This window comes from Lichenostomus cassidix, chromosome 2 (assembly GCF_008360975.1).
Source record: "Lichenostomus cassidix isolate B80296 chromosome 2, HeHo_3.0, whole genome shotgun sequence".
Lineage (NCBI taxonomy): Eukaryota > Metazoa > Chordata > Aves > Passeriformes > Meliphagidae > Lichenostomus > Lichenostomus cassidix.
In genome coordinates, this window is record NC_139482.1 from 13,145,454 (window position 1) to 13,161,218 (window position 15,765).

At 39.0% G+C, this 15,765-nt stretch overlaps 1 protein-coding gene across 12 annotated transcripts in view; it reads left to right on the plus strand.

Moving 5' to 3' along the window:
- PARD3 (par-3 family cell polarity regulator) overlaps nt 1–15,765 on the plus strand; it is a 441,649-nt gene that overhangs the window by 141,894 nt on the left and 283,990 nt on the right. For 10 of the 12 annotated variants that reach the window (XM_085050362.1, XM_085050357.1, XM_085050358.1 and 7 more), the window contains 2 exons: nt 4,675–4,855; nt 15,668–15,757. In XM_085050362.1, the coding sequence (XP_084906488.1) occupies nt 4,675–4,855; nt 15,668–15,757 (271 nt within the window). The remainder of the gene's footprint in view (nt 1–4,674; nt 4,856–15,667; nt 15,758–15,765) is intronic. The other 2 variants (XM_085050360.1, XM_085050361.1) reach the window with 1 other exon arrangement.

Consider the following 15,765-nt stretch of genomic DNA (forward strand, 5'->3'; position numbering starts at 1 on the left):
TTGATTTACTGCTGGGCCTTATTAAACAAGTACTCTTTAGTTCTGCACTGTAACATGGACTGAGTAATACACAGACTGCTTTGGGTATAAGTGTTTTTTGCCAGCCCTAGAGTTGCTAGAGAGCTGTGCTTATATCCTCTTGCAATCTCCCTCTCTTGTGCTGGTTGCAGAGGATGTGTACAGTCAGTTGTGTTGGTGACTTGTTAGCTCACTGTGCAAGCTTTCTTGAACCTGGAAATGCTTTTTGCTGAGGAAAGGATACCAGTGATATTCATATTTAAATTTTTTGCCAGCCTCCTCCATGTCCTCTTCCCAGGTACTTGCACACATCTGAAAGTGTATGGCCATGCTGTGAGAGTGATTGATGTCCCTTATCAGCAGCCCAGGTGGCTGTCACAGTGAGTGCAGATGGAGATCTAAACATTGGGACTGCAGGACAGGGCTGGGCTTAACCCTCTGCATCAGGGCTTAAAGGAAATGCTTGAAGCAGCTGCTTTTGGTGAAGATATTTTCACAAGGCTAATTTAGATTTTAGAATCTGATTTGGACCATCAAAATCTACATTCAAGGATCATTAGTGACAAGTTCAGTTATTAAGCATAAACTGAGAACCACAATCCTTGACAGCATTGGTGCCTCACCAGCAGTGTGTGGTTGAGCTGCTCTGTCACTTGGAGCTCTCTCAGAAGGTCTGCTCTCTGTTCTCCTGGAGCCAGAAAAATGCCAGCTTGTGTGAAAGGCAGTTTTGTCCATGGATGGCCATCCTGCAGGAGAAGCTGTACAGCCTAAATGCCAGAAGACCACAGCTGTGAAAGGTGAGACCACATCTGGAAATCGTATAGACCAGAAGGGAAGTGCAGGGTTCATGCAGGGGAATCCAGACACTTCTTGTTGCTCAGCAGATTAACTACTGAATAATTGGCCACTGAACAGCCAGAACAAATTAGGAATGTCCTTGTATGAAATTATCTCCTAAGTGTCCTTCTGCTGAGAAGAAACCAAATATTTAAAATGTCTCCTAATCATCTAAAATGGTAAGTGATTTCAGTTTTGCTGTGTTAAAAAGAGTGGGCAAGAAGTGCAGAGCCTTTGTGAAATCCAGAGGATATGAAAAGCAGAGGATCAGTTGCTGTCTTTCTAGCAGAAGAATGGAGCTGTAATCCTAACTGATACTGAAATAAATCTGAAATCATTGCTGGTGTCTACACTGAGCGAGTATCAGATTCATCAATACATATCACAAAAGAATTAGCAAAGTTTGGACAAATACTTAGGAGTGATCTTTTTGACAAACTTGTCATTGTGGTGGAAAAATACTGTAGAAGTTTCTAGCTTTATGAATTTCTGTGGAGTGGAGGAGTTGTGGTTTTGTGCTGGAGAGAGACGACCTGATCGGACCATTTGATAGTGATGAATTGGTTTATATGATGGTAGTACTTAATGAAAATGTAAACAGCCATTGCTGGTGGAAATAGTTTTTTAATCCAGTTAATTAACATTCAAGTACTTAATCTAGTCTATTAATTAAGACTGCATATGTGTTTACTAATTTTTAATTACTTTAGAATAGACGGAAATTGTAATAATTAATGTTGGAATACAGACTGCTGCTGATGTGTCAATATTAAAATAAATCAATCTTCTTGCCTTTTATTTGTTTAAGTAAATATGACCTGGTTAGTATCACGTGTTGAGTCCCAGACAGAGCAATAGAGAAGCTCATCCTTCCTCTTAGACAGAACAAAAAGGAAGAAGTCAACATGGAAACAGTCTCCTGAAAGTAAAGATGATGACGTTTCCAGAAAAGATAGTCATCTTTGTTTTCTACTCTGTTTTCTACTCTGACATCTAAAGCCCAGCAAAATACCATAAGGCTTACCATTGACTTTAAGGCTGATAAAAGCTGCTCTAGTAATGTGTGCTCCATTCTCAGCCAAATTAAAAACATCTCTATGGCCTTTCAACATGACTTATGGAGAGGCCTTTTCCCTGGCATTGAGCAGTGTTTATCACTGTGCATTCCTGCAGCAAAGGGTTCTTCTTCATAGCTCCAGTGATCTCTTCCTAAGTTGCCATAAGGTGTCTCTGAAAGTTTTTTGTTTTGTTTCTTGTTCCTGCAAGTTGAGGTGTGATTTCTCGGCCCCCAGCAGTACAATTCCTCTCCTCGAATAATCTCCTTTGATTAAAATAAAGGGTGTTGGAGAAATCAGAGATAAGTACTATATCATAACACAGTGCAAGATGTTTGGCTGTCCTTGTTTCCTGTCAGCTCATCATCTTGCAGAATGATGCATCTTACAGGGTCTGGAAATCAGGATTCAGAACTGTTTATTTGCATTAAGTCTTCCATTCCCAAAGACTTTCTAGCTCATTATGAGGACTGAGTGTACTGTTGTAGTGCTGTCCTACAAGGAACCTCCTAACCTGTGTTCCTAATGCTAATTAGATCTGGAGAAGGCTAACATAGCTTGTGTTTCTTCATGCTGAAAAAATGTTACAACTCGGTATGCTTTTTAATGGAACTGAAGCCTTTTGAAGGTTTGATGCTGTCAAAACAGTGAATACCTGCAAAAAAACTGTAAGATCAAAAGCTAAGCTTGAAATAAGAAACATTCACTTTTAGATGTTCTGAAGTTATAGGTTGTAGACTGTCTGGAATAGGCAAAAAGCTGGAGGCAACTTACAAGAGGAGATAACATATATAGAGATTTATATGCACGTGCCTTTTTGCATATATATAATATCTATAAAATAGTTGCAGCTGCATGCGTCGAATAATATTTTTCAAGCAGCCTCAAAGGAACAGAATGTAATTGGGGGATTTATCTTGATACATGACATGCGAAGGACAAAAAGATTTGATGTTTCATGCCTAGGATTCTTTAATGCTTTGTTTGTCTTTTGTTGTAATACCTTACTGATCTTCACTTGTGGATTAATATATTTTCAGTTGTTGGAGATTGGTAATTAGCTTGCTATAAAACAGTAAGAGAGTTATGAGTAAAGTTTGAGAAGCATATTTTTGTAATCATTGATATTTCACAATGTGATAGAAAATTAAATTTCCAATACTCTTGAGCTACTGACATTTTGGTTTTCTCACATCTCTTTTGTGTGTAGATTTCTCAAGCATAAAATGATGACTTTTATGGTAAAAACATGTTCCAGCTGTCTGCAGCTGCAGTCTGGTTTTCCTGCTGCTACCTACCTTTCAACTAGCACTGAAGAGAGCATGAAGCCATTATCATGGCTTTTGTCTGTCTCTTTTTTCTGTTTTTTTGCATGCCAGAGCCTAAATTTGCATTAGATATGGAATTACTGGCAGAAGTTTGCTACTCTCTGTAATTTCAAATGAGTGGTTAAAAACAGTTAATGCCTGAGAGTAGTTTCAAAAGCTGAATTCCCAAACGGTTTCCACTTGGGCTTAGAGTTGCGGTTTTAAATTTTTTTATTGATGCTTATGTAAGTTAAATTTGAGTAAAGGGACTATTATTAAAATCTTTTGGGTAAGATCATGTTGAAATTGCTTAAAAAAAAGAGAAAATGACCTCTGATGCCTTTAGGTTACACAAAGTTTTAGTTGTTGTTCTAACAGAATAAACAATTTGCAGAGACCAACGTAGGCTTAAGTTGATTTGCTCCATTTACCCTACCAATTTGGACAGAAGAATGTAATGCTTTCTTGGAAATGTTTTTCAACTATTATATTACAGATTAATTTGCAGGCTGCAGAATGTTGCTGTCCATGAACCTTTTTTCTCCATCTTGAAAATTAAGTTCTAAAATGAAATGTGTATAAGAGCTGGCATTATCTCTTTCAGTAGGTCACTAAAGATAAATTGGGATAAATTATTTGTTTCAAATAAAAGCATTCATTTACAATGGAAAAAAAAAATCTCACATTTATCAAAAATCACCATGACGTTTTCCTATTTTTCTTGCAGTGACAAACACAGATTTAACAAATCTTTATTAAATTAGTGACTTGGCAAAGTTTTAAATTGGACTTGAGATTTCAAAGTTGTCTTGGAGAAGCTGATTGCAAACAGAGTATCTGCATAAATCTGACTAAAGACATTTTGCAAGAGAAGCCCACAACCTAAGTCATAATAATAGATAATAGATCAATAGATGGCAGATTAATAGATGGTAACTGCTTGTGATTATAACACTTCCTTGGCTTTGCATTTTCTCTATAGTTTTCAATGTGTATTAACATGATTTCTTCTTGTATGTTTTTATTCTGTAAGACTGTGGTTTTGCTCATGATCTGGCTCTGTAGTAATGATGCATGTAGAAGTCTCTAAACACAGATGTTAAATTCCAGTGCACAGGCATCCATCCACACTCAGATAGTTTTCTGCATTTCTGGGTAAGATGAAGTGGTTTACTAGGGGAGGTTCAACCCTTCCTTTCCTGAATTGGTGCCATTCTTTCTGTGGCTCACAGTGATGAGTTTTGTGTCCCATCAGAGCTGTTGACCCTTTGTAGTATCCAATTAATGGCTGTCTGTCCTTGAGTTGATGATGTTGTGATCTAGGCATTGATCGAAGTCTCTGCTGATAGACACTTCTTGCTCTTCGCTGTGAAGAAATGATGAAATGCTGATCTGCAATGGCACTTTGATGGTGTTGAGATTTTTTTTCTAACAGTAGATTAAATTGTCATTTGCAGCTCGTGGCTGTGTTTGATGAACAAGATCCACACCATGGGGGTGATGGCACCAGCGCCAGCTCGACAGGCACGCAGAGCCCGGAGATCTTTGGCAGTGAGCTTGGCTCCAACGCGGCATCCGCCTTTCAGCCTTACCAGGCAACCAGTGAAATTGAGGTCACCCCATCAGTCCTTCGTGCAAGTAAGTAAACGTTCCCAGTATCTCAGTGTGTTTCATCTAAATTTACAAGGATGCCAAGTGCTGTTACCCACTGATGCTTCTGGGAAAAATGATTCATTATCTGTCCTTATCGAAAGCTGATCAGAAGTGAGAAACTGCGTAAATGCTTCTTGCATGCAAGTAAACAAACCTGCTCTGTTTTAATAAATTATTTATAAACTGCTTTTAGGAGCCATAAGCTCCTTCTATTCTGCCAGTTTAAAATTGTCCTCACACTGAAAATCACAGCAAAATTTCCAAATGTAGTTGCTGCATGGTGTAATTTTCAGTTTGCCGGTTTTATTCCATTTAATGAACAAAATGGTAAGAAGAAACTAAAGATAGGTGCACTTGCTACTTTACCTGTCAATGTTGCTAGTTTATGCCTGTCACCTTTCCATAAAAACACCTGCTAAAATGTGCATTTACTGTGCTACAAAAATACACTTCTTTAAAAAGCAGAAACTATAGCCAGAAACATCCCTTTATTTTGTTTATTTCAATGTGGTGAACATTTGTTGGAAAACCATGTAGCAGGAATTATCACATTTCTTGCTCAGGCAGGTCTTTGAATATTTCAGCTTATTAAAAAGAAAAATTATGGATTGAAATTTACTGTGTAATTCTCATTGTTGTTGAAAGTACCATGCAGACAAGACAATGTGGATAAAGCATTGTGCCCTCTTATCTGACGTGTCTATCATTTTGCTCACTGAACTTTTGAAATAGTGACTCCACTCCAGAAAATTCTTAGCAGAAGTTAGTATTATCAGCCCTTTGATATTTTACAGATACAGTGTTTTAAACAACTGTGTGTAATTTCCAAGAGATTGCTTTTGTGTAGGTATTCTTTTAATGGATGAAATCTGTGTTTAAGCAGTCAGGTAAAATGCAAATGGAAAAGTTACCACTCAATTAATTTTGTGGGGTTTTGTACCAGAATGTTTTCAGTAAAATTAAGGGAATAGCATTTAACAATTAGCTTACATGGTGCTCAACCTGTATCTTTTCAAGCTGTAACTATGCTTCATTGCAACACAGAATTGAATTAGGGAAAGGACTAAAGAATAAAGAAGTATCCTGGAATTTCAGGACCCTTCCATTCTGCTGTCACTGGAGTGTCACTTCTAAATGCACATCTCATTTCCATGCATAAGCCAAAAAACTGTCCTCCTCGGTTCTCAACATAACAGGGGTTAGGGCAGGCAAATGCATACACATTTTCTGCTTAGTGTGATTATCCGGTGTATTATACAATACATGGATGTTAGTGCATCAAAATCATATAGCACAGATAAAATTCAGTGATATATTGGACAGCTCACTTATCTTTAGTGTCATTCTGTAAAATACAGGGAACACTTGGCTAGTTCACTGATTGCTAAAATGACCAAAAAGTGCTTTGAGACCCTTCAATACAAAGGTCTCTAGAAATACAGAGGACTTTTAAAACTGCTGGTAAGGATTATAGCTTTTTGACACTTTTTATAAAAGCATGCACAAATAAAGTGAGTGAAACAAATAGTAATAAATATGTTATCAGAAATCAGAGATGTTCGCCTGTCTAATTCTTTTCTTTAAATATTGACAGTTATATTTTGGTTTTAAATGCTCCAAACAACAGGCTTAGAATCCCAGTCCAGTAATATTATCCCATATTAAACATACCTATTTCAGGAATTTCATTTAAATATACATTGAAAATGGAAACACTCTCCTTATTGTATTTCCTTTATAACTTGTGAAGTGAAGCATAGCATACAAATGGTATTCTCAGTATTTCAAATAATTATCTTCTTACTGTGTAAGTTCTATTCAGCAAATAAAACCCATCCAGTTTTGCGGTAGATGCAGATCCTGATTATTACATGTTGACAAGGTCATATATCTATTAATTGGATTGGAGATGGGATACAAAATTGCTGTAATTATTGTAATTTTCCAGCTAATTGCAGGGTTGGCGGTGAATATTTTACTTCTAACAAATGAAAAACAGTATTCCGTCTGAAATTGGTTTATAGCATTTGCGACGTTTTGTTTTACATCTCTGGTGCTTTTTGCTGGCGAGCTGGGCTCTGCTCTGCAGAGTTGCTGTGCAGCAGTGCAGCTTTGTGCCATTGTGCTGCTGCTCACCTGCACCCTCTGCTCCCAGGCAGCATCTCCGTGCATTAGGCTGGGGCTTAAGGGCCTGCTGAGATCCTCCTCTCTTTGTTCTGGTTGCCATGCTACCCCTTTTGTTTGTTTATAGATCACACCAGCGCTCCTCTCCCAGCAAGGGAAAGGTTAGCTAGATCAGGTCCAGCTGGAAAAGTAGTATTCATCTGGAGTCCCTCTTTTCCCATGCACAAACACAGCCTGTACTTTGCACGTGGGAGGGGGGTTGTGTCAAATTCAATCTTCCCATATAAACGTGGAAACAAAAATGAGGCTGGCCCATACCCCCTGTGTTGTTTTGCGCTGTGAAAACACAATTCATCGATACAAGCAGTTGATTTATTTATGTTTCTTATCTAGCTCTTTCTTTTTTACTGCTTTTCTGTTACCCAAGTTAAACTTTGCCTTGTATTTCATCACTTCAGCTGCATTTTTTTTCTAAGCAATACAGTACACAAGGCTTTTTTTTGTCTTGTGCCTGCGTGCTTTCTGGGAAGAGGTTGGAAGCTCACTGCAGAAGATTGTTAAAGCAGACTGATGTTTATTCCCTGCTGAAATATAAACTGGAGGCGCAGGTGAAAATTGCCAAACCTAATGAGCAATTTGGCAGATAAGACAGGATGTCAGGCAGTGACAGTTCAGCAGCGGGTGCACTGCCTGTGAACCAAGTTGTTTGTTTCACAGTACTGCATTTAAATATTGTAAATAAAATCCCTTTCCAGCTACATGAAATATTGTGAAAAGGGTCATCTCTTTGTCTTGTTTTCCTTTTAAATTATTTAGTTTGCTCAAGAACTAAGACCACCCTTGGTTATTTGTCTTGGTGTGATTATATGTAACAAGTCTCTCTGAATATTTCAGCAGTTACAGTGAAAAAACATTTTTAATACATAACATTATTTGGAAAACATTGTAAGAGAGGTAGAGAGGTTTGGAGAGCTGATGTTTTTTCCCTTGAGGGGAATAAGGGGTCTAGGAGATCCTCTTTTTTTCCCAGCTGGTTAATGGAAGGGTATTGAGAAAATGAAGCCAGCTTCTTCTCACATTGGCATATTACTGCTGGAGGCAACAAACACCAGTTTCAACAAGGAAAATGCCAGCTAGAAATAAGGAAAACCATTCCCACCTGGAGAGCAAAACAAGCTGCTCAGAGAAATAAAGGCATCTCCGTGTGCTTGGAGATGGATAGAACTTGACCAAACATGGCCCTGAACAGCCTGGTCCAGCTGGTCCTGTTTTGTGTGGACTGATTAAACCAAGTGAGCTCCAGAGATCTCATCCAATCTTTGTAATTCTGTGATTACAAATATAAGTAATAAAATTAAAGTGTTTGTTTCTCGAAGCTATTGCTTGTAAAAGGGAATGATGTCCATAGTGACATATATACCAGACAGTCGTACAAGCATATTGTGCATGTACAGCTTCCCACCGTGGTTTAGTATTGTACTGGTTTGTGCCAGTGTGACACAAATCAGCTGCCTGTGCGTTTTACAAGACTGCTGCTTTGGTTTTCGGGATGTCTTGTAGGTGCTTCAGTTCCTTAAAAATAAGATATGGGGTAATTGTAAGGTTTTCCTAAAGGCTGGAGTGTCAGTGTCTCCCAGAACACTGGCCAGAGAGCCTAAGAAATTACTAAGAGCTGGCTGGGTTTGGTGCACTCCAGTGCTTCATATGCTCAGATGATCTGTGTCAATATTTTAGTAGGACTCCCAGCATCAATCTCATATTCTGGTCACAGAAGCAGACTGAAAAAAAAGGTCTAGATGAGAATATTCTGAAGTGAGTGCACAGCTGGCTGTGAAGATGTACTAGAAGTGCAGAGAAGCAAAGAAATTGCTGCAGCTTCACATCATTGTTTATCCAGCAGCATGGCTGTTGCTTTAAAGTTCCCTGTGTGCAAGTGTGTTCTTACCCTGCAATCAGCACAAGTTTATTCCTCACAGGTAAGAGCATGCACACAGACTTTGGGAATTCATTGCTATGTTAAAGTTCCTGACCTTGCTTGCCTTTGAATTTGTGTCTCTTTCTCTGCTTCCTGAGTAGTTTTTTTAGCTGTTCACTGACAAATTAGTAGCACATATCAAGTATAGTCCCCGAGGGCTCTCTTAGTTTAAGGACTGTTCAGTATTTAATAAATCTGAACTGGAATGTAAAGTAGGGCATGAAAAACTAAGATGGAGTTTCAGGCACAGTGTTTCAGTTCAGCACTGACTTTTGATACATTTATGAACTGTTTTGAAATCAGTGGGATGAGCACAAGTCACTGCATCTAGGATGAAAAAGGTAATTTGCAAGGTACTACTAATGAACAGCAAAGTCCACAATACTGCAAGAAGGATCCTGTCAATATAGTGCATTATTACAATGCAATTGGGCATTATGCTCTTCCATCAAAAGATGAAAGGCAAATGCTGCTGTGGGCTCACTGTTGGGAGCAGGAAGACTTAGGCTGGAGTGACCAGTTGTGGGCCAGCCTTGGAGAAATTCTGAACAAGTTGGAGAGAATCAAAAGAGAGCAACAAGAGCAAGTTGCTTTGGAGACTATGATGGATTGGTGGGACTGGTTTATTTAGTTGAGGAAAGATAAAAACTGATAGGATCCAAGTCTTCGATTGTGTTGGGTTTTTTCTCATTCTTCATGTCTGATAAGAGGACAGTTGGCATTTCTGGGAGAAAAGCCATTTTTTGTAACCCATAGGGCTACAAAGCATGTTTCCACATCATGTAGCAAGGCAGTATTTGTGGGAATGGTTCAGAGGCAGGTTCTGGGTGCTGCTGAGCACTGTCCTGTGCTGTGCTCTGAGGCAGGAGCTGGTGGGGGCAATCTATCCTGCTCCTGGCTAAGCCATTGGCCTGTTCAGTGACCACAGGTGAACCATTTCTTGAGTCTATTGTAACAATGTGTATGTCTTTGCATCTCAAATTTGAGTGTTCAAAAATCCAGTGCTAAGTGAACTGTTTAAAGATGGAAGTGCTTAAATGTGTGAATTTCAAGTACTTTGAAATTACTTTAAATATGGCACTTCACTTATTTGATACAGGTATTTATCTAGAGTCCCAAATGTATAATGAATTAATATGTAAATATTTATAAGGGCCTTGTTTTCGTGGTTTGGAGCACTCCATGTTAGTATGTTGGCAAAGAACTGCAGAGGTGAGTTCATATTTGTTCTGGTTTCAAAAATGATGATTGTTTCTGCACTCTTTCCTCCCACATACGGCCACTAAAAACTTTTTCATTCTTGTTTGTATCTCTTTGACTCCTCATTCAACTCTGAGTCATCTTTATATATAGAAATAAAGATATTTTGAAATGTTGAAGAACTAAGGAATTGAGAGATTAGAAAAGGGAGGAAGAGAAAGATGAGTTCATCAAAACCCAGATGTTTGGAGCTTTATCAGATCGAGTTATCTCTGGGATTAAATAGCTGATTACAAAAGCATCCCCATAGAGAAAGTCATCCACATTTATAATGAAAGATTAGGGTTTTACAGGCAGTGCTTGCTGAACTCAGCGGGAGGTTTTCCACTCTTTCCATCGAGTTTTGGGTCAGCTTAGCTTTCCAGGGTCACCTTTCTTGGTGTTCAGGTGCCCATCGTCCCACTGAAGTTCCAGGAATGAAATGCAAAGGATTTCCAAACCATTCCCACTGTTACTTCCTTGCCAGATTCTCTTATGTTTCTCTTACTGTATTGGATAATACAAATAGAACCTTGACTAGAGGCTTGCACCAAGTTGGCGTCTGAATAAGGAAGGTTTCTCATGCATTGGAGTTTAAGGAGAAGATTTAGCCAAGTCTGTTTCCTCACCTTTTAATACTTCTGCCGTTCAGGAATTCTTATCACATTTTATCCCTCTAGCTCTGTGAGGGATATGATTGTTTAAAAGCCAGAATTATTGAACCAAAAAATCAGTACCAGGTGCTGCTTTCTTCCATGGGGCTAAATTTGATCCTTCTACAGCACAGTTCTGACTTGAGTGATCTCCAGTTGGTGTTTTCTCCAAGTGTAGTGTTCTGCTGTTAATTTGGGATTGTTGAGCAGTTTAAAAACCATGTGTTTTTGATGAGACTGTGACACGTTTGTAAAAACAAATGGATTTTAAACTGCTTAAGTTTCTAAATTAACCTTTAATATCTTCAATCTTCTCGGTATACCAGCAAGCAAAATAGTGTTGCTTCTAGTAGGATTAAAAAAATCCCTGAAACCAATAAAGTAAAAAATTTTAGAACTTACTGATTCTCTAGAGGAAACCTGAGTAATTGTGGTGCATTTAAAGATGTCATTCCGTATGGTGAAGACTTCTATCTACAAGTACTAATAATGGGAAGTAATAAAAATACAGTATTGTATCTGATACCTGGTTGTACCATAGCTAGAGAATATAGTACAAGAGAGATAATAAGGAAGCGTTATGAAGATGCAAGTATTGAATTTGAATAGTTTAAGAAGTCAGGTTTGGATATTAGTGTGAATTTGACATCTTAAATAGATTTAATGATCACTTGAACAACATGCTATTATGGAAATCAGAGCTGTATTCTCAGAATATTTCAACACGCATGTGTGGTGGTGATGGTGTTGCTGGATTCTGTTTTCCCTTTCTTTAAATGAAAGGCAACTTTTTCCTTAATGGAACTCTGTTTTTGTGTATGTAAAAATATTATGCCATTTTATGCAATCAAATATTGCAGTGTAGCTGCTCAAGTCTGTCGTATTGTGGTATCATGGGTTCAATACCATTGAGATAAAGGTATAGGTTTATTTAAAGAGTTTGTCATCATGCATATCAATAAGTATCATATCAGTAAGTGAAATAACTCTTAAAATAGATACTTTTTGATTGCTCCTCTGTTTCTTGTAATTTCATAATAAGCAAACAAGGAGGAGCACGGTGAAGGCAAAGGAATGTGAATCTGAAATGAGTAGGGAATGCTTTCTCACAATACAAACAACCACCCTGTGAAATTTTTTACTTTATGAAGGCATATGTACAGATTACATTTTTTTACCCAACAGTTTCTAAAAACCTTATGCAGTATTTATAGATACTTGTTCTGAAATGTGATAAAACAGTATGCTTCAAGGCATCTGTAACATCCAGAGCTGCTAGTTTGCAATGGTCACTGGCATCCCAGTCGTGTTTTGCTTTTCATTGAGGCAACAGGATTGGTCTTTGAAGGGGTATGAGGTAAGGGGGGGGGGTGGGGGTGGGCAACTGACATTAATTACTCATTAAAAAATTTCCAACAGGAGAGAATGTAGAGTTTATCAAATGTACTCTATGACTCACTTGGTCCTGAGCAGGCTGATCTTGTGGGATTGGTGTTTTAGGGCTAATGAAGCATGGTGTGTGCTGAGGCCTCTGTGCCACTCTGTGTCCGAGGTCACCTTGTGTTCAATGCTTCAGCTAGTGCATATCTCCCCTCCTGAAAAGCATGTGGACATTTTTGATCACAAGCCCAATGTTGTAAGATATTACACTTAAAGTATATCCTTTATTAGGCTGAACTTGTACTTCAGTATGGGTATTGTTGCTTGCTTTTGTTCATAATTCATAAGGGATCTTCTTGCTCCCTTATTACATTTGCAGCACATTAACTCACTCTTTTTTTCTTTTTTTAGATGGGGATGTATTTTGGAGATAGTCCATCTCTTTGGGTGATTACTGGGAAAAAGTTGCTTTAAATTCTGTGTCTTTTGACATGTTCCTTTGAGGAGGATGAGAGAGAGAGACAGATGGCTACTAGTTGAATAGGCTTGTATTTTAGTTGGTTTTTGTTTACTCTCATGCACTGAGAAGGACTGAAACATGATATTGAAATAATGGAGTGGGTGAAAATAACTTTCCATTAATTTATTGCCTTATTTCATAACTGAAAAAAAAAGATAAAATTTGTTCTTTCTCCCACCCATCTCTTGCTGTAAATCTTAAATGAATTTTGTAAGTAAGATGACTGCCAGCTTTGGAATGCTGTGGGTTCGTTTTAGGGACAGATGAAGCATTCAGAGTCAGAATAAAGCATTTCTGTTTAGAAAAAGCTTCTTTCTTTTTGATGCCCAGCACTGGGTGCCTTGGAGGTGACAAGCTTGGCTTCAGCCCATGAACTGGTCTGAGCTGAGTTGAGGCACGAGCCCAGCACCTGCTGTCCTTCTGTCACAGCTTGGCTCAGCTCAGTGTCCCCAGCTACTCTGCAGGCAGGGCCCCTTGAGTACCCTTCTGTGACACCGTGGGGACAGACGAGGTCCCCTTCATGACACAGTTGCCACCTCGCTGATGGAGGCTTTTACTGCCTGGGCTGATGCCAGAGCTGGCTGTTTGAGGTTGCAGCGAATGTGAGCTCAGGCTGCATTCCAGGTCTGTGGTTCTAGCCTGTGTTATGGATTTGGGTAACTAATTGTATCAATAGTTTTGGATTTCCAGATAGTAGAAATGGTTGTATGTGTAGACGGGGAGTTGGGGACCATGTGGGGCAAACAAAAGCAAACAGTGGTGCTTAGGTTATCACGTTGGTAACCTAAGACTGCTGCTTGAATGAGTACGGTAAAGAGTTGTACAAAGACAGCAAGAGCAAGCTTGCATTAGCTTCCAAAAATTGTGCATATGAGTCAGAAACTAGACTTCTCAAAGCAAACTTTGATCAGCCATTAAAGCCTTATCCTGAGGGGTTGGATTTGATTCAGTTCCCTGTACAGCACTGTTCATATTCACAACTGAAAGTAAAATCGGACTCTTTTGGCAATTGCTGGGCAACAGCTGATTCAAAGCAGACATGACGGATGAGCTTAATACCAACAGACTTTAGGTTCTGCATCTGAGCTAAATGCTCAAGGCAGCCTAGTTTCTCATTGTTGGACACCTTTAGGGTGTGTTCATCTGACCTGTTTTACAGCTTATTTCAGAGTGAAGTGGACCATTGCCTCGACTAGGTGCAGTGGCTAATCTCTATTGATGGGAGAGAAAGGGAGTTGACCAGTTCCAAAATACATGTCTGTAAATCCCATTCTGCCTGTGTTTTAACTCACTCCATAAAAATAAGTTCTTACATGAAAGAGCTAAAAAAATTTTTTGTCATGAAGTAGGATGTTGTCTTTGTTGCCTTAAAAAAGGTCATTTGCTGATTTAGAAGGGGAAGGTTAAGTGGCATTTTACAAAGCAAATGACTTCTCAATTTTTGACTCACAGAGCAATTTTGCATGGCCCCAGAAAGTTCCTACTCAGCCCTAATTATACTTGGGAAATACATTTGGGTTGTGGACAGTATGTCATTAATGCAGAAAGTCCAGTGTTGGATTTTTTTCAGAGTAAAATTGGGTTTGAGGCACTTTGATGGAATTTTATCAAAGCACTGTTAAACCAACAGTGCCATGTGCCTTGGGTCTGACACTGGTATCTGGTCAATTTGTGGTGCTGCTCCCAAATGGGTAAACCTCTGCTAAGTGGCAGCTGTGCTTTTTCTTACCATGTGTACTCAGATGTTGGAGCGTAAGAGTGCCAGTGGCACTGAAAGCCAGCCCAAATCTGGAGGAACAAGCATGATGTGGAGTTACTGAGGTCTGAAGGACTTGTCTTCACTGCTCTATGCAGCTGAGTGTCTCTGTACCCCCTTCCCTCACACTGTGCAGGGTATCTCGACCATCCTGCATTTCCTGATGTTCAGGGTATCCTGGCTCCCCGTGGACTTGGGAAAGTTCTCTATATACAAGCTCAGCCTCTGAATGGGTAGCTGGGTGAAGGAACATCCCCTCAAATATAGGCTATTAAATTAAATGCGCTTGCAAGTTTACAGACAGAATAATGATAGGCAGCAACTGCTGAAACTGTTTCAACTGAAATAACATTTGAAGCAATGCTAGCAGTTCTTTTTGGGAGATTTAAAAAAAATAAAATTATGTTTTAACAAGTTAGAGAATGGACACATGTGCCTTGTTACACAGCCTTACATAATACACAAATAAGGCTTTCAGTGTTTTGGTAAATCCTGACTTGATCTCTCTCTGCTTTTGAGCTTTTTGGAGGTTTTCTGCATATGAAAGCTTTCTCCACCAAATATAAAAATGACATTAGCTTCTTCTATTCCAACCCATTTTGAGCTCTGATGTTTAAGACTTTCATTAGATGACAGAGAGATTTTAGGTCAAATGCTGCCTGACTTTCAGAATGTTTTCCATCTGAAGGGTCTCACACAGTACAGTCTCTTCATGTTTTATTTAAAATTTTAGTTGGGCTCTTGACTCATGGAAAAATAAATAAAAATGAAGGTCTGTCTGGAGTGAAAAAAACATGGAACTGCTCTGTCAAATGAACTGCATGACATTTATCCATGGGAAATATCCATTAAGTGAGTGAATAAAGTTATTGCTCTAGTTTGACATAGTAGGCAATATTTCTGTGAGTGTTGTACATGTAGATGATTTACCTCTACCTCTGTTTTAAGTTCACCTTTAAAGTAATAAAACACAAGTGGGCAACGTCTTCCCGTAATCCTGCTTTCCCATGGCTCTTTGTTATGTTCCTTAAAACATAACATTACAGTGTAATAAGTATTTTCAGTTCTTCCACCCATAAAGAGTAGGGGGAAAATCTGTTTGCAGTTAGTGCTGGTACTGAGATATTATTTCTGGTTTGTGCTTCGGCAGTGACTGGGGGAGCAGGATGTGCAGCTGAAGGCTCAAGGAGAGGTCACTGCCAGGCTGCTGCTCCAGGAGCTCGAGGAGGAGAAGCCATGTGTAAGCAG